We start from the raw sequence: 17,966 nt of genomic DNA on the forward strand, positions 1-17,966 counted from the left end.
ATTTTCATTCTGGTCCTCTTGGGACGGCCCGGCAGCCTCCTCCTGCCGTCCTTGATGTCCTGGCTGCAGTTTCCTCTGGAGGACCTACTTCCTAATAGGGGCATCCTGGCGGATTGTGGCATCCTCATCCATATACATGTCCCCGATTAAAGACTTCCGCCGCTGCCCAGAAAGGGGCCTAGCGGTGGAGTGAAACTGAAGGGAGGGACTCCGCGCTCCTTGGGTCTCTCCGCAGGAAGGCGAGGCAGGGCCCCGCGCGAAAACTGGAAGGCTCTGGGGAAAGACAAGGTTTTAATAGGGATCCTATTAGTCTGCTTGGGGTCACTTTCTGAGGCAGCGGGTCCAGGCAGCTCACACCCCAACCGTTCACTGCAAACACCCCAGGGCCCTGAAAGCAGGGCACCAAGGAGGCGAGCTCTTGCTAGCTCCTCCAGGGCGGCGCGGCCAACTCGGAGGCGGGTGCCCTGGTCCAGCCGCCCCCAAACTGGTGCTGGCCCAACCTTTGAAGGCACCATAAGGCAGCTGTGTCAATGGGGGCAGGGCAGCAGAGGGGAAGACTGTCTTTTCCAGTCTCAAACCTGGACTCCAAACCTGGGAGCGCACACCAGCTTCCCCAGGGCTGCGCCTCCCTGAGATGCGCGTCAGGCAGACGGCCACCGCTGGCTCGGCGGTGGCCGCGGGGGCGACGAGGCCACCCGTCGCCTGGTGCTCCGGAGCCAAGATCTGATTTCGGGACCATGCCTGTGTGCTGAGTCAAACGCCGCCGCTGGGCTGGGTCTGCAGAGCGCCGCTGAGCGCAGTCAGCGGTGGTTAATGATTAATCGCTGACCACCCCGCCTCCAGCCGCTCCAGAGTGGGTGCCCCCGGAGGGTGGTTTGGTGTCGGCAGATGCCATCAGCCCGGAGGGGAGCGGAGGGCCGCAAGGCAGAGCCGGCCGGCGCGTTGGGGACCGCAAGGCTCGCTCCCTGCCGAAGAGGAGCCCCTCCTTCCTCCGAGCTCTCCCCGCCTCGCTCCTATACACACACACCGCAAAACCCCACCCCCATGTTCCTCCGGGGCCTCTGCTACGTTGGGCTGCTCCAGGAAGTTTCCATGAAAGGAGCTGAAATACTGTTACCTTTTCCAGGTAAGCGCGAGTGAGAGAAAGCCCTGCACCCACTTTGGTGAGTTGCAGCTAAGAACTTCAGGCTCCGCCAGGAGGAGAAAGGGAAATTAAGAAGGTCTTTGGACCTGGCGGCGTGGCTCTCTTCCTCATGGCTTCACTTGGCGGCCACAGCGGTGACTGCTCCAATGTCATTGATCACAGCCATGTCCCCGAATTCGAGGTGGCCACCTGGGTCAAAATTACCCTTATCTTGGTGTACCTGGTCATCTTCGTGGTGGGCATCGTGGGGAATAGTGTCACCATTCGGGTGACCCAGGTGCTGCAGAAGAAAGGCTACTTGCAGAAGGAGGTGACAGATCATATGGTGAGTCTGGCTTGCTCGGACATCTTAGTCTTCCTCATTGGCATGCCGGTGGAGTTCTACAGCATCATCTGGAACCCCCTGACCACGCCCAGCTATACCGTGTCGTGTAAGCTTCACACTTTCCTCTTCGAGACCTGCAGCTACGCCACCCTGCTGCACGTGCTGACGCTCAGCTTCGAGCGCTACCTCGCCATTTGCCACCCCTTCAGGTATAAGGCCATGTCGGGTCCCTGCCAGGTGAAGCTGCTGATTGCCTTTGTTTGGGTCACCTCCGCCCTGGTGGCGTTGCCTTTGCTTTTTGCCATGGGAGTTGAGTACCCCCTGGTGAACGTGCTCAATCACCGGGGTCTCACTTGCAACCGCTCGCGCACCCGCCACCACCAACAACCCGAGACCTCCAACATGTCCATTTGTACCAGCCTCTCCAGCCGCTGGACCGTCTTCCAGTCCAGCATCTTCAGCGCCTTCATCGTCTACCTTCTGGTCCTGGTGTCCGTGGCCTTCATGTGCTGGAATATGATGCAGGTGCTCATGAGGAGCAAGCAGGGCACAGTGGACGGGAAGGGGCAGAAGCCGCCGCTGAGGAAGTCCGAGAGCGAGGAGAGCAGGACAGCCAGGAGGCAGACCATCATATTCCTGAGTGAGTTCTGGGTGGAGGGCAACCTAAGAGCAGCCCCCTCCCCCACCTGCAACTGCCTGTGGTCCTCTTAATCCGAAGTCTTGCCTTGAAAGTGTAAACTTAAGTTCTTGAGGCTGAAGAGACATTAATCTGAGTCTCTGGATGTTTCTTGTCTATGTTTTGGGCATTTAGGTTATGGTGAAAAGAGCACTTAGACCAGGAGTCAGAAGATCTGAGTATATTCCAGAACGGCATCTCTGTGACTTCTAGCAAGTCACAAAATATTTTGGGTAAAATGGAGATGACAATATTGAGAAGTGTGAGGGTCAAGTCAGGTAATGCGGGAAAGGTGTTAAGTCCTTCGAGAAGGGCCAGGTTCTGTGGAGATAAAAAGGATTCTTATCTAGCCCATCTTTGCCCTGGAGAAGCTTTCTCAGGCAACTAGATTTTGTTCCCATTTTTCTCCTCCTTTGGAGAAGCAAGAGTGTCAGGAACACACACTCTGCAGGCTGCTGTTTTATCCCCCGGGAGTGAGCTCCTACCCAAGTCTTAAGAAACCGGAGCTCTCAGACGCGCACTCCCCAGGGTCATGCTTGAGGTTCTGCTGCGGTGGGTCTGTTTCTTATCCGAGCAGAGAAGCATGGCAGGGGTGGCAGGCCTGTCTTTTCCACAAAATCTGGCCCCACAGATTCCTGGGACTTGATTGATCATTCAAAATACCTAATTCCCTGGCTGAGGAAACTGTTTGTTTTCCAAACTTTTGTTGTGATGCGGATATTTAAAGTCAGGTCCTTCTGTGAGTCAGGAAGGAAGGAGCCCACTGTCTGCAGGCCCCCAAGCCTTCAGAAGAGGGCCTGGGGGCTATTCGTCTGCAGTCCGGGGCTTTAAGGGAGACACGTAAAATGTGCGAGCAAAGAGGTTTACAAAATATGTTTTAGCAGAAACAAGAGAAAGATATTGTGGGTATGTGAGTGCGAGTCAAGAGGGAGTTGATATAACAAAGGAGAAGGAATAAATCCCACTGCTGTTTGTTTTGGTGTGGGCAACCTGAGTAGCAGGTTCCAGGGCCAGGAGTTAGACGTGAAAGAAAATGTGAAGGCAATTGCAGAGAGATGGAAAGAACCTGGTCTTGTCCTAACCCTACCCCTGGCTTCTGGTGTGTCCCTGCAGCTGTCTTGACTTTGCAAGTGTCTTTGCAAAATGGGAGAAGGGAGTTTGCAATTTGGGGATGCCCACTCCGCATTGGGGGCTGTGCTAGGTGATTTATATCTCCACTTCATAGAGGAGGAATTTGAGGCTGAGAGAAGAGAAGACCTGGTTCTAATGCATATAAGTGCAGTCTCAGATTCTGCCTTTGCTTCTCAGAGCAGAGAAATGAGTGTCTGTCTGTGGTTTTCACAGGCTGGTGGTGAAGGGAAAGTGAGATAAAGCAGGACTTTGACAAGGAGGGTGCTACCTAGATGAGGCTGGTGCTGTTGCTGCCTAGGGCCAGCCTTTCTGGAGGTTGGAGTAAGGAGTCTGTAGCGGGTAGGGTCCTCTGAGGATTTGGGAAGGCACTCAGCCCAACTCCATCTCTTTCACCCACTGGCTGCTGCCTGAAATATTCCAGGAAGGAATGGACATTGGATTTGCTTGAACATCTGTTGAAAGACTAGTTCCCTCTTGCCATATATACCCTTAGGCGTATCTTAAACTTTTAGCAGTAATTCATACGTTAGTGTAAATGAATTTCCTTTCTTTTTTTGGAGTGCAGGGCACTATCTCCCACTCTAATTTAGGAATTAAGGCTGCTTTTGACCAAGAAAAAAAGAATTGATTTATCTTTTTTCACTATTGGACCAGTTTCTGTTTGTTTTTTTAATTTTAATTTTTATTACTTTTAATTGAGTTCATAATAGTTCCCATCAATGTGAAATTTCACTTGTACCTTATTTCTTGTCTGTCACCACATAAGTGCTCCCCTTCTCCCCCTGTGCCCACCCCCTCCCCCACCCCCCTTCCCCTGGTAACCACTGAACTGTTTTCTTTGTCTATGTGTTTGTTTATATTCCACATATGGGTGAAATCATCTGGTGTTTGTCTTTCTCAGTCTGGCTTATTTCACTAAGCATAATTCCCTCCAGGTCCATCCATGTTGCTGCAAATGGGATGAATTTGTCTTTTTTTCTGGCTGAGTAGTATTCCCTTGTGTATATATATGTATATACCACATCTTCTTTATCCAATCATTAGTCGATGGGCACTTGGATTGTTTCCATGTCTTAGCTATTGTGAATAGTGCTGCAATGAACATAGGGGTGCATATGTTACTTTAGATTGTTGATTTCAAGTTCTTTGAATAGATACCTAGTAGTGGGATAGCTGTGTCGAGGAATCTCCATATTGTTTTCCATAGTGACTGCAGCAGTTTTCATTCCCCCAGCAGTGTATGAGGGTTCCCTTTTCTTCACACCCTCTCCAATACTGATTTTTAGTCTTAGTGATTTTAGCCATTTTAATAGGCATAAGGTGGTATCTTAGTGTTGTTTTGATTTGTGTTTCCCTGATGATTAGTGATGTTGAACAACTTTTCATGTGTTTATTGGTCATCTGTATATCTTCTTTGGAAAAATGTTCATATCCTCTGCCCATTTTTTGATCGGGCTGTTTGTTTTTTTATTGTTCATTTGTGTGAGTTCCTTATATATTATGGAGATTAACCCCTTGTCACATATATGATTTGCAAACATCTTCTCTGTTTTGTTTTGTTTATTTCTCTGAAAAGACATCTCTTCTCCTCCCAGTGGGTATCGTTTGAAATTAAAGTCACTCTCCATTTTGCAGCATAGAATCAGAATGCTACAGACTCTTATTTCGAGACCAATAGGACGTTGGAGATCTTCTCATTCAGTTAGGAATCGCTTGGAATGAGTTTGTTCTCTCTGCTGCTCCCATTCTTTCCTTCTAGTTCTCTCCCTCTTTCTTACAGCAACTGTGTATTAATCACCCACTGCGTTCCCCGCATAAAGATTGTTGAATGGCAATCAGGTACTTAATGTGCGATAATGTCTTGCGGGAATTTACCGGCTGCATTTAGCCCATTTCCTCTGCAGTAGGTTTTCAAAGCAGTTCTTTCAAATGCCCCCCTCACCCAATGAATTTCAAAGAGCTTTAAAAAGAGGAACCTCACTAATTAACTCAAGTTAGGAAATAAATTAATGGAGTGAAGAGAAAGAAATCATGGCCTGCATCCATCAGATTAATACAATGCAATTTACTTTGTGGGTCTCATAAAACTTATGCTTTGGGGCATTTTTAACCCAGAACAAATGAATATATAAATTGTTTACAAATCGCTGAATTTAATATAGTGATTTAGCTGTCTTTTTAGCATTTCAGTTAACAGATGTATCAAATTAAAACAAATATTTGCTCATTTCAAATATATTTTACATTTAATGTGAAATGTAAATGACGTCATAGCACAAGATGTCTTTTGAGCTCTTGAAGCAATAAAAAACAATTAAGGATTTTCCCCCCTCGTTGTTAAAAAAGCTAACTTCTGCATAACAAAAACGAAATTCATAAATCTACCCCAAATGAGGAAGTCTCTTTAGAAAATAGTAATTTTCCTTTCTGCATCTTTTGCTGTTGCACCTCGGTCTAGTCTAGGTGCTGGGCTGGTGAACAATGAAAACAAGCTGGGAACTATGGGAGAGAAGGAGATGCCAGGGGACACCTCCTAGCTCTCAGGCAATTTGCAGGAGAAAACAATTAGTAAGTAAAAGTGCACATTCCTGGAAATATGAGTGTCCCTTCTTGCTTCTTCTCAGCTCAGTGAGAAATCAGTACTGGACTTCCTTTTGCAAAGTTACAGCTAACATGGCCATGGTGATGCTTGTGCACTGCCAGTCAGAGGTTGCTGCTCTGGATTCCTGCCTGATGTGGATTAAGGCTGCCCCAGGTAGAGAAGCCCAAGGTGACCTGGCCTACGTGCGGAACTGTATGACCCAGTGGATTTTTATGGTATGAATTAGGGCTGCCCCAGGGAGAGAAGCCAAGGGTATCCTCATCTACATGCCGATCTATATGTCCCGATTCTTATCTAAAGTTATATGACCGCGCAATAACCAGACCCCATCTGCGCTGAAATCATTTAATGACTTTTTACATCATCTTTTCTTTTTCCAGTAAAAATAAGTCACATACCCATGCCTTATAAATTTAGCCCTAACCCTCAACTCAGGGCAGCAGCAGGAGCTCTGACTGCCCATGGGTCCTGTCCCCATGCCTGCAGTTCTTCACTGCCCATGGGTCCTGTCCCCATGCCTGCAGTTCTTCACTGCCCATGGGTCCTGTCCCCATGCAGCAGCTCTTTACTGCCCATGGGTCCTGTCCCCATGCTATTCCATACTATTCTCCAAATAAAAGAGTGCTACTGTCAGACCTTGAGAGTCCAAGACATCTTTCTTTCGACTCCTCCACTCACCAACCCTGCATCACTGCCTCTTCTGGGGGAAAGGAACAGGTACGTTTGACTCTTTAGTCCTTAGATGTTGAGAATATGCAAAATGAGCCTTCTTTCAAGAGACTTTCCCAGACCTTCCATTTTATCTTTCTGAACTGTCACTTGGAGTTATTTTCAACGCATGTGGCATCTTGGACCATGGACACCCATGTTTGTGTCTATTGCCCATGTGGCGTGTTGTCAAATGTCACCCACTCAAAGTGGAAGAGCAGAGTAGTTTAAAAGAAGTATAGTTTTAATTTCTAACTTCCAAGAACATAAAGTGATTGGGACTAGGTTAAAGTTACCTCCTAGAGATCTGCAGGGTGGCACTTGGATTTCAACTACAGTTATGGAAATTGTTTTTTTTTACAGATAATTGTGAAATTAAAAAATTAAAGAAACATCATAGAAGATTCAGGACTGTATAATAGGTATACTCTTTTGCATTCTGACTTGCTCTCCTGAGTCAGAGGGAAAGGGAAAGAGCTGCATATAGTGGCAGGAATTGCGCATCAACTTGGGTTGCACATGGAGAATAGCTTGAGTATGGACTTCATCCAACATGTATGTTTGGATGGAAAAAAGATTGAGAGTTGCTGCCATAATGGACTACTCTAAAAGAGAAGGTTGATGTATATTTAGATATTTGTGGGGAGAGCCAGGGAGAAGGAGACCAGAGTCATATCTTCTGCGTTTTTCTACCCCAGATTTAGAGGTCAAGCCAGGTGCACACGAGAGAGAGAAAGAGAGAGAGATGGAGAGAACGAGAGAAAGAAAGTATGTTGACAGTGGGTCCTCTTTATCTGAGGACTGTCAGTTCCTGAAAAGAACTCTTAAAGTTAGTTCCTTAAAATGGAGTCCAAAATTTGATGTGAAAGGAAGTTTGGTTGAGGCTTCATTGTGAAAAACAAAACTGAAAATTATGAAGAGAAATTTGTCTTCTATTTTATAAAACAAAGGTTATAATTATATGTTAATTCTTCTAATAATTTTTCAGAATGAAACAAGTGCTTTGTTGAGGGCATAGTTTTTCTGACGAAACTATGTGATAGCCTTTGTGTTTGATTTTCTCAGCAAGATTATAAAGAAGACTTTCTCCCAAGGGCTTCTTACTTTGCTCTTGAAATCATCCTCACGGAAGTACCTGTTTTAGCATCATCCTTGTCAATTTTCCATTCTTTCAGGATTCACTGGTCTAGTTTGGCCAGACCTTCATTTGTCAGTGGCTTGGCACTTGATTTATATAGTTCCCCAGCTCCCCTTTCACTGACTTCATGAAATTCTGCACCCTATGTGCAGGTCATACCCCAAATTTTAATTAATTGAAACTGATCGCATGGAAATGGATGCCTTAAAATGCTTCTGCGGCGCCCAAAGAATTTTTAAATAGTTGTTTTCTTGACTGTTTTAAGAACTGGTCTTACAATCATGTTTATGTCATTAATTTTCTGAGCAAAGGCTTTTTCTGTGATGTAAAGTGATATGCCAATCCAGTCTCTCAGGGAACTCTCACCAAAATTAAATTAGTGACTTTCTTAGTGTAAGATATTATTTTGAGTAAAATATTCAGATATTTCAGGAAAAAGTTTTCCCTCACGTGTTCAGGTTATTGCCTCTATTCTCTTCCCCTCTTTATTGGTGTAGATGTGGCTGTAATAAATAGTACTTCATGTTTATTTTTCTATTTGCGATAGCTGTCATAAATTGCAAGTGTCCTGCGATCATCCCAGCAGACAAATATAATAATGCTGCTTTGTTGTTATAATCAGGCAGTCTCAAAGATTTCATTTCTCTCTTGGAGAGATGCATCATTCCAATGGAAGGGAATGTTGGAATTCCAGTCCCCATTCATTAGCAAGCCTGCTCATCTGTCTTAGTTGTTTGCCTCATGGGGGCTGCCAAAGTGTAATAAGGCAGCAGAAGCCTCAGTGGAGCAAAGTGTTCAGCTAAAACCACTCAGATAAAAGCCATTTGTGAATAGAGACAGCACAAAGGAAGAATATTGAATTGGGAGTCGAGGAGCCCCATCCTGCCCCACTAGACAAGGTCTCCTGATCTGCCACTTGGATGACACTGTCAACGCTCACTGTCTTTTCCTTTTGTCCACCTGCCCTGCTGGTCTGCAACCATGGAACAACCCAACTGGCTGTCTCCCTCTACTCCTTGGCTACTCACTGACTACTGCAGAGAAGACAGGTCATCATTGCTGCTGTCAATTCTTGTAAATATGTTCAGCCTCACCTGGGTCCTGCTCTCTGGTGGGCACCTTCCTTTGCAAACACTTTCAAAAAGCTGGAGCTCCTGGACTGCCTTTTCTACTTTGTTTCCAGCAAGTCTGCTCTCTAGGTGAGGGACCTTGATTTAGATGTGTCATCCCTGGAGGAATGTCTGCATCTACTCTTGCCTTATCCAGGCTGCTTTTCATGCTGCAGCCACTGGACCTCATTGATGCCCCCATTCCCAGCCCCATCGAATTCAAGCCTGTCAGTGGCTTCCCGTGGCTCTTATGTCAAGCATGAAAATCTTAACATAAGGCCCCTCCTGGTCAGCTGACTCTCCAACTTTATCAAGCGTGGTTCTCCCCTTGTATTAGTGGGCTCGGGCTGCCATAGCAGGATACCACAGACTGAGTGGCTTTCACAACAAACATTTTCTCACAGTTCTAGAAGCTAGAAATCTGAGATCAAGCTGGCAGGGTTGGTTTCTGGTGAGATATCTTCCTTGGTTTGCAAATAGCAGCCTTCTCCCTGAGTCCTCACGTGGCCCTTCCTTTGTGCGCACGCAAAGAGACAGACCTCTGGTATCTCTTCCTTTTTTTATAAGGAAGCCAGTCCTGTTGGATTAGAGCCCAACTCTGATGACCTCATTTAACCTTAATTACCTCACTAAAGGCCCTATCTGCAAATACTGTCACATTGGGGGTTAGGGCTTCAACATATGAATTTGGGGGGTGCAGTTCAGTCCATAACACCCCTTAATTGCTCTTCCCCACTCGTCCCCTTCAGTTCCTCCAATGGACAGTAGCCAGGCTCTTGCTTACAGCCTGGCCTTGGTATATGTTGTTTCCTCTGCCTAAAATGCTTTTGGGTCTTACTCCATGCTCTCTCTGCCCCCTACCAGTCCCTTTACCACGTTACCATCTTCAAATCTCCCCTGGGAAGCTCAATCCCTCCCCCTTGACTTGTTTAAACCTCCTTTGAAACAAGACTCACAGTTATGGTTTTACATTTAATTGTGAGATCATTCGATTGATGTCTGTCTTCCTTCTAATTCCTTGAGGGCAGGAGCTATCCCTAATTATGCTCAACACTGTACCTCCATCCTAACATGGTTCCTGGTACACAGCAAATATTCAATGAATGTATGTTGAATAGTCACTGAATATTCAATAAATATATGTTGAATAGTCTTTGAATAGTCAATGAATATGTGTTGAACAGTCAGTGACTATTCAGTAAATATATGTTAAATAGTCATTGAATATTCAATGAATAGGTAAATGAACAAGCCTCGGCTTAAAATTGGGAAATGATGTTCTGTTTTCCTTTGGGGTGGATTCCTGTAGAAGTTTATCATTCCTCAAAAATTTTCTGGTTAGTTTGAACCTAAAGATACTCTGTTTGGAAGGAATCTAATTCCTCCAAGGCCTCCAAAAATTCAAGCCATCTTGGAGAACACTTAAGATTTTATCTCCCCTGAGCAAAAGAACAGTCTGTGTTAATCAGCCCCTGAATATCAGCTCTCACCATGTGTACCTGCCAGAAGTAACCAAGAAATGAAAGCGATCAGGGTGGTATTTAACAGTCCTTGTTGAACTCTGTTTAGCAAGATGTTAATACAGTGAGACAACTCTAAGAATGATTTCTGCGCAGGCCCTTTTGCCACAAGTTAGCAGGAGGGTACTTAGGGTAGTGGAAAGAGGATGCAGCGGGGACAATATTTTGAAAATATTCAGCCAATATGTTTTTATTTCCCCCTTAAATTGCACTGACTTGCAGCCATCTCTCTCAAGTCTGAGCCGTGAGCTTATCACCCCAGGGAAGAAAAAAGCAGGTACTGTCTAGTACAAGAGTTTTCTTGATCAGTTTTGAGTCCAAAAGCTGGATTTCTTGACCTCTTTAGGCAGGCAGTTGTCTTGAAAGACAGGTTTTGTGAAGAGTGCAAAAGGATCCCTCAGCTCTGTAGCCCTACCTTGAATGCATCACAAGCCCAGGCTGGGGGACTAGATCAACCACCACGCAGCCAGTTCCAGACACGACCATAGCTAAAGGATTTGACATTTCTCCTTGGAAATCATTGAGAGGTATTAAGGAGTAAAGCAGCACAGATAAATTTGTGGGGCTGCCCCTGGGGTGGTGGTATTTGTGACACTGCAGTTTGAGTCCAAATTTAGGCCTGGCCATGTTCTCAGAGTGAAAAGAGACAGTCCCTCATGGGAACACAGTTCTGGTAGGGCAGCTGATGCCGGTTGGTTCTTCTTGCCGTTAGCCAGACCCCTGGCTCTTGGTTTTCCTGTCTTGCTGCTATCGCAGCCCGCCACAGCCAGAGGATGGCTCTACTGCCATTTGGCATCTCATGTTTTCCCAGCACAGAGGGCCCATCCCCAACATTGCTTAGGCTCTGGTTAGGAGGTAGCTTCAGAGATCTCACCTAGGGCACAGCAGCTCTAACTTATCGCTATGGTATAAGGGCCTGCTCATTCTTCAGTGACAATTTCAAGGCCCCACTTCTTCCTCAAAGCCTTCCTACACTGATCTTCCCATGAATGACGAGCCGTCTTAGACGTTTCTCAGATGCCGGCGCAGGTGTCATCTCCCTGACTATCCTTGGAGCTCCCTGAGATCAGGGACATGACACGCTCATATTTCTTCAGTCTTCCCTGCTGGGCTGGGGACACAGTGGCTGGGCACTGCTTAGTAGGTTCAAGGATTGAAACCCCAAGACAGTGGCCGCTGCTCCTGGACAGGAGGGAAACCGCACAAACTGTGATCCTCAGGAAATAACTTTGGCTCCACCGGCCTTTCCTCTCCTTCCCTGTGGTAGGCAGAAATCTGAGATGGTTTCCCAGATCCCTGAACCCTGCTGTACAAACAGCTGCTCCCACTTATTCAACAAACGCTAATCAAGGTGTTGCGGTGAAGCGATTTTGCAGAAGTTCCCACATCCATTGACCTTACAATAGGGAAATTTTCTGCATGGGCATAATCGAGTCACATGACCCTTTAAATCTGGGTCTAGGGGTCAGAGATGGGGAAGTCAGAGATTCAAAGCATAAGAGGGGTTTGGTAAGGGAGAAATTCTCCATTGCTGGCTTTGGAGATTGAGGGGACCACTGGCAGAGAATGGAGGTAGCCCCTAGAGCTGGGAGCCAGCAAGGAGTTGGGGACCTGAATGAACTGAGAGGCACATTTTCCCCAGAGCCTCAGAAGAGAACTTGGCCTGGCCAACCCCTCGAGACCTGGAGCAGAGATCCAGCCATGCTGTGTCTAGAGTTCTGATCTACAGAACTGTGTGCTATAAATAGATGTTCTTTTAGGCCACTAAATTTGTACTAATTTGTTACATAACAATAGAAAAATGAGTACATTTCCTGAACCCTGATAAAGAGGCTCCAAGGTAAACACATGTCCTGACTTAGTTATATTTTCCAAGTCAGGCCCGATCTCTAGAAGCTTCTCTTTGAAAAGTCACACCTTCCAAGAACTGCACCCATGGCCCAGCCATTCCTTAATTCCCCAACCATTTATTGTGTACCTGCTAGGGGCTCCGTACTGAGGAGGTTTGCCAAGGTCCAGGGCAACATGGACTTTTCTCTGAACTTTCAGACTCTTGTTTGTTTGGGGATTTCAAAATTTACAGGTGTGAATGCCGCCAGCTGTAATTCTGGAACTCTGACACCTCTCTTGTGAAAGAGGAAGACTGTAGTGGATTCATCTGGTGATTATCATCCTTTTGGTAGCTCTCTTTCCTCTTAGCCTGGCACTTAGTAGGTGCTGGATGAATGTTTGGTACATAAGCGAACATCTGGGCTGCTTCCCGGAGCCTTCCTCACCGGAGGAGAACGTGCCTACACTCTTCATTGTTTAACTTCAAGTGGAAAGAGGAGGGGCAGCCAAGCCCAATGCTGGCAGCGAGTCCGAATGAGAGAGATGTGTCGGGCTAACAAACTTCACCATTTTCTGATGTTAGGGTTTCTGCCAGCTGAGAAACTTGACAAAATTTCCTGTTTGCACTCCCTGTGTGTAAGAGTCATTCTGGCAGGCAGAGGCTTTTTAGACAGCGCATCACACTGCTTTCCACGTCTCAAGGGTGGCTGGGTGGTTGGAGAGCAGTGGCGTTACCAGAATCTGACAGACGGGGATCAGGAGGCAGGGCTGCTGCATCAAATTGCTATTGTACTTGTGAAATGTCTAACTAGCCATGAAACCAAAGGCGTGCGGAAATGGGAGTCAGGCCCAGTTGGAGTGATAAGCTTCATTGAACTTTTAAAGAAAAGCCATCCTCTTTCTCTAGTGAAGGGGAAACATCCAGCTTACCTTAGAAACGCAACACTACACACAGGGTATTTGGGCAGAGTCTCTGGTTTTCTGTGTACTCTTCTTTGGGAGACTTGATATACTCAACAGAAACAAAGCTTTCTGGGAATTGTATGGGTCTACTTTCTATAGCTGCAATTCTGAAGGATTAAACATCACATTGAAATGACAGTTGCATATTTTGTATATTTAAAGGACAGCTGATGGATTGTCACTGTTTTTCAAGTTCCAATTTATCTTGACAGGGGAGGTAAATGGGAGGCCTTGGTGAATGAATGTGGCTTTCCAGAGGATGAAGATTTGTGTAGAAGCAGGCTGTTTTCCTTCTTGAGCCTGAGGTTCTCCTCATTATTGGATCTCTTGAAGGCCCACTTTCTCCAGGTAAGCCTTCCTGGACTGACTTTACCCTGCTCTAATCATACCAGTGGGTCTTTGCATTTCATGTTGGCGCTTCATTCATCAAGTATTTACAGAAGCCTAAAATGTGCATGATATCATTTGGACTGCAGAGATCAAGATGCTGTTGCCCTCCTTCAAGGAGCTTAATAGTTCACTAGTTGGAGCGTCAGAGTACAAAGCTGGAGTCTTCTAGAAGGAAGCTTAAATATACCCTTGATGCAGAGTGGGGGTAGTGGCTGTTAAAGAAGTAAACTGGTTCTGGGCGCCGGAATTTTGAATGGAGTGGTTAATTGAACTTCACTCACCCCAGAGATGTTGTCTCCAGTCTTGTTATTCGCAGAGTGGTCCACGGATCAGCAACATCAGCATCACCTGGGAAGTTGGACGATGCAGAGTGGGCACACCCCACACCTGCTAAATTAGAATCTGCGTTGTGTGCAGGTCCCTCTGTATGTATGTGATTCCTCTGCACGTTAAACGTGTGCAAAGCACTCATTTATGACACTTGGAGGGGATTCTTTAAGTCAAAACATATAGAAAAACATGAATTGGGAATAACTAAACGAACCATATGTAATAAGAACTACTTCTGGTTGTGATAAGAATTCTGTGTAGTTGTGACAAGTGGAATTTGTTCCATGACACTTAGGTACAAGAAACTTCACATTATTTTTGAGAAGAAACTTAAATCAGGCTCCAAGCCTCCATCTGCAAGGTGGTGAAGATTCAGTCTCAGTAAAGTTAGAGGGGAGGCTTTCCCTTCCTCAGGTTGTATGAAAATTCAAAGGGGCTTAGGAGTTGCCCAGAAAATGAGGCATTTGGTCCTTCATTCAAAGTAGTTGTTTTGTTCAAAGTGCTTCCTGTTGCTTCTTCTGCTCTAGGATTCTGCTGCCGAGGCTGGCCAGAGCCCTGGGACCAGCCAGCTAAGGGGTCAGCCTTCCTTATAACATCACCATCCTGAGGATAGAATTATCCCCACTTTTCAGAATTGCCCAAGGTCATCACCTGTTGAGATCTGACTCCAGAGTCCATGTTCTTTCCCTAAGCAGAGAAATGGACTCTTAAAAGAGGATGTGCTTCAGCTGGGGGACTTATGGGCAGTGAGTGATGTGGAGGGAAGAAACCACGATGCCAACTCTGGTGTATGTTTGACTTGCTTTTAGGCTACCCAGCAGCTTTTGAGTATGTTTCTTATGCTTGGAGAATTTCCCTCTGTTTGAATCCTGCTTTCCCAAGGTAGTGGTCAGAACCTTCTTTCTCAGCATCCCTTGCAGCTAGGGTACAGCATGTGACCTGGGCTGTATCAGTCATCTGCACTGGCATGAGAGTCTCATTTGGAAGAGAGCGACGGGAAGGAGCAGCAGTCACATGGAGTCTCCTTGGGGATGGGGCCAGTGTGTGACAGAGTGGCACTGAGAGAGAGCAAAGACAGGAGAACTAAAGGCAGCCTCCTAGCCTAGGTGTTGGCAGTGTCTCTGCAGTGTATCTCCATTGGCACAGTCTGGTGGGATAATCTGATGTGATTCTTGGTTGATACCCAATTCTCTGGCCATCCCAGGGACTATGTGAAAAAACCAGTAGCCTCATTTCCAGTTTATACTGGAAAGGACTCTGTTGTTTGTGCTAAGAACTCTGTATGTCCAGATAATAGGTAATAGAACAATTGGACTGGTGTGGGGGACTCAAAGGGGAGCAGTGAACACTGACTCTAGATTGACAAGTAGATTGGGTCAAATATGGAGGAAGTTGATAGCTAGACTAAAGGATTGGGACTACATATTGGAGGCAATGGGGAGCCATGGAAGGCTTTTGAGAAGAGGAGTGGCAGGAAGGAGTGCAAGAAGACTAGTGTGGCCACTGGGTGTGTTGCAGGCAGGGGAGGCAATGTGAGGAGTGCAGGTGCCGTGGGGTCTGATGATGCTGAGTGGACAGGTTTGGCCATGAAGGGTCATGAGAGGTAGTTGGCAACCCTAGTGCACTTTGGAATCACCTGTGGAGTATTAAACCGTGCCCCACTCCATTTACATCGAAATCTTTGGGGTGGGGCCCTGGGCGTCTGTGTTATTTCAGTGCTGTAGGTGATTCCAATGTGGGGCCAGGACTGAGGGTGGGGGAAGAGGGAGTTGGAAAGGCAGTTTGGGCCTGGCCTTGGAGACCCTGAATTTGGTAGCTGTGCCAGAGTTCTTTGACTGCAAGCCAAAAAGCTGAACCTGCCTTATTAAGAAAAAAAAAGGAATTTTCTGGCAGTATGAGCTCACAGAGTCTGAGAAAAAGCTAAAGGACCCGACTGTTCAGGGATCTAGGGGGAAGAAACTCATGGACAGCGTGCTTGAGCTCCATCATCAAGGAGTTAGCTTCAGGCATTTTCCCATCTTTGTTGTCACTCCATTCAGGATCAGATTCTCAGGGCTGAGGCTCTTATTGGGCTGGTTGGGGTTGTGTGTCCACTCCCTTGTGAGGCTGAGATGAGGGCAGTATGATGGACAGTGCCAGCAAGACTGCGTGCAGTGAGAGGCGTGGTCCCCAAGGATTGCTGCTGTGCCCAGGAAAGCTGCCAGGAGAGAAACAGCGGACGCCCTGCAGAAGCCTTATCAAGCTTGGGGATTAGCGCCATAGCTGTTAAGTTTCTTCACACCACACAGACTTTCCCTCATGCTATTCTTGTGTGGTCAGCTCTCTGTATCTCCTCTTTCCCTTGCTGAGTCCTTAGTGATATTTCCCAGGGGTCAGGTCATCTTAGTGTGTGAGCCAGTTAGAGGGCTGGGAGAGGAGAGACCAGCAGCAGAGCCTCCCCATTCCAAAATTCAGCTGTCAGGAGGCTGGTTAATGCCAAATCCATGGAGCGTATTTCCTGCCTGGGAACCTGACTCATCCACCCAGGTCACTGACCAGGTGTTGCATTGCGGCTTTTCGTTACCACAAAGTTAGTTTCTGTTTGAACCTTGACCTGGAGAGCAAAGGTCTCCAGCTGTGCCTCAGGGTCAGATGTGCCCTCTGCTTCTGGCATTTTCCATTTCTGTCTTAATACAATATTGGCCTTAAGCCAGGACTCCTTGTTTCAGGTATAAATCCCACTTTGATGTCAAGGTTATTTACCACACAAAACAGGGAGTAAATGAGGTGCATTCCTTGCCTTCTGGAAATTCAAAAAGTTACTGAAGAAAAAAAAAATAGTAATTTATGAAAAGTTTTGTTGAGAAAATGTTTTAGTTTCAGGTCAAAATGCTGATTAGTCTTTGAGTTTTTTATTAGCTAGCTTCTCTCGTGGGGGTAGTTCCTATTTTCCCTCTCCGCAAGGAGAGAAGCAAGGAGGCTGCTTTCCAAACAGTTCCTCGTAGTCTCTTTTTGGTGGTGTTTCCTGAATGGGAGGAATCTGATGTGAGCTGTCTGTACTGAGAATAAGAGGAGAGAGTGTGGGTTTCAGAGTCAGTGGATGGGGCCACCATGTGTAAGTGCTCTGTCTGTCATGGTGTGAGTGATGCAAGAGTGGTATAGCAGTTTCCTGTGGCTGTTAACAATTACCATAAACTTGATGGCTTAAAGCAGCAGAAATTTATGCTCTCGTAGTTCTGGAGGCCAGAATTCCAAATCAAGGTGCGCCAAAGTCAAGGTGTTGCAGGGGGGCTCTGAGGGAGAATGCCTTCCTTGACTCTTCCAGCTTCTGGTGGCTGCTGGCATTCTTTGACCTGTGGCCCCATCGCTCCAATCTCCAAGGCCAGCGTCTTCAAACCTCTCCTTGCTCTATCTTCATATCATCTTCTCTGTGTGTGTCAAATCTCCATTTGCCTCCCTCTTATAAGGATATGTCTGATGGAATTAAGGGCCCACACTGTTAATTCAGGCTAATCTCTCCATCTCAAGATGCTTATCTTAATGACATGTGCGAAGACCATTTTTCTTTGTAAGGTCACATTTATAGATTCTAGGGATTAGGGCCTGATTTTGGGGGCAACATTTTTCAGCCTACTACAGGTGGCAAAGGGGTGCCAGAAAGTATTTAATGTGGTATGTGAGCATAGTCTCTTGACCTTTGAAGAGATGCTGTGGAACAGCATAAAAGGTTTGTGTTCTAATTTCCTTTCCATCACTTACAAGTGTGTGTGACCTCGGGCAAATTTCTCAGCAGCTCCGAACCTCAGTTTTGTCGTCTCTACATTGGACGTACTCTGACCTCAAATTTGAGATTCAGTGGGATTTGAGCTTCCATGAGAAGTATATGGAGGCCTCTACTGTAATGCCTGCCATGAACAGTTCCTTAATAAAAACTAGTTTCTTATAATGTCCTTGTCATATTACAGAAAGGATTCTGGTTGAGGACTCAAGAGAACTTTATTCTAGTCCTTGCTGGGCCATTGACTTGTCATCTTGAGCCAATCTCAACTTACTTCCTCTTGGAAGCATAAAAGGGGTGAACTTGAGGAGTTTGTCCCCAGTGTCTCCATAGAAACAACACA

The 17,966-nt window shown here is 46.3% G+C and overlaps 1 protein-coding gene across 1 annotated transcript in view; it reads left to right on the plus strand.

The window, feature by feature from the left end:
• The first annotated feature begins 845 nt into the window (after window positions 1–845).
• The window catches only part of GPR39 (G protein-coupled receptor 39), a 191,601-nt gene continuing 174,480 nt past the window's right edge, over window positions 846–17,966 (plus strand). The window contains exon 1 of the mRNA XM_044769057.2: window positions 846–2,109. Within this exon, the coding sequence (XP_044624992.1) occupies window positions 1,254–2,109 (856 nt within the window). The 5' untranslated portion in view covers window positions 846–1,253. The remainder of the gene's footprint in view (window positions 2,110–17,966) is intronic.

This window comes from Equus asinus, chromosome 4 (genome assembly GCF_041296235.1).
Source record: "Equus asinus isolate D_3611 breed Donkey chromosome 4, EquAss-T2T_v2, whole genome shotgun sequence".
Lineage (NCBI taxonomy): Eukaryota > Metazoa > Chordata > Mammalia > Perissodactyla > Equidae > Equus > Equus asinus.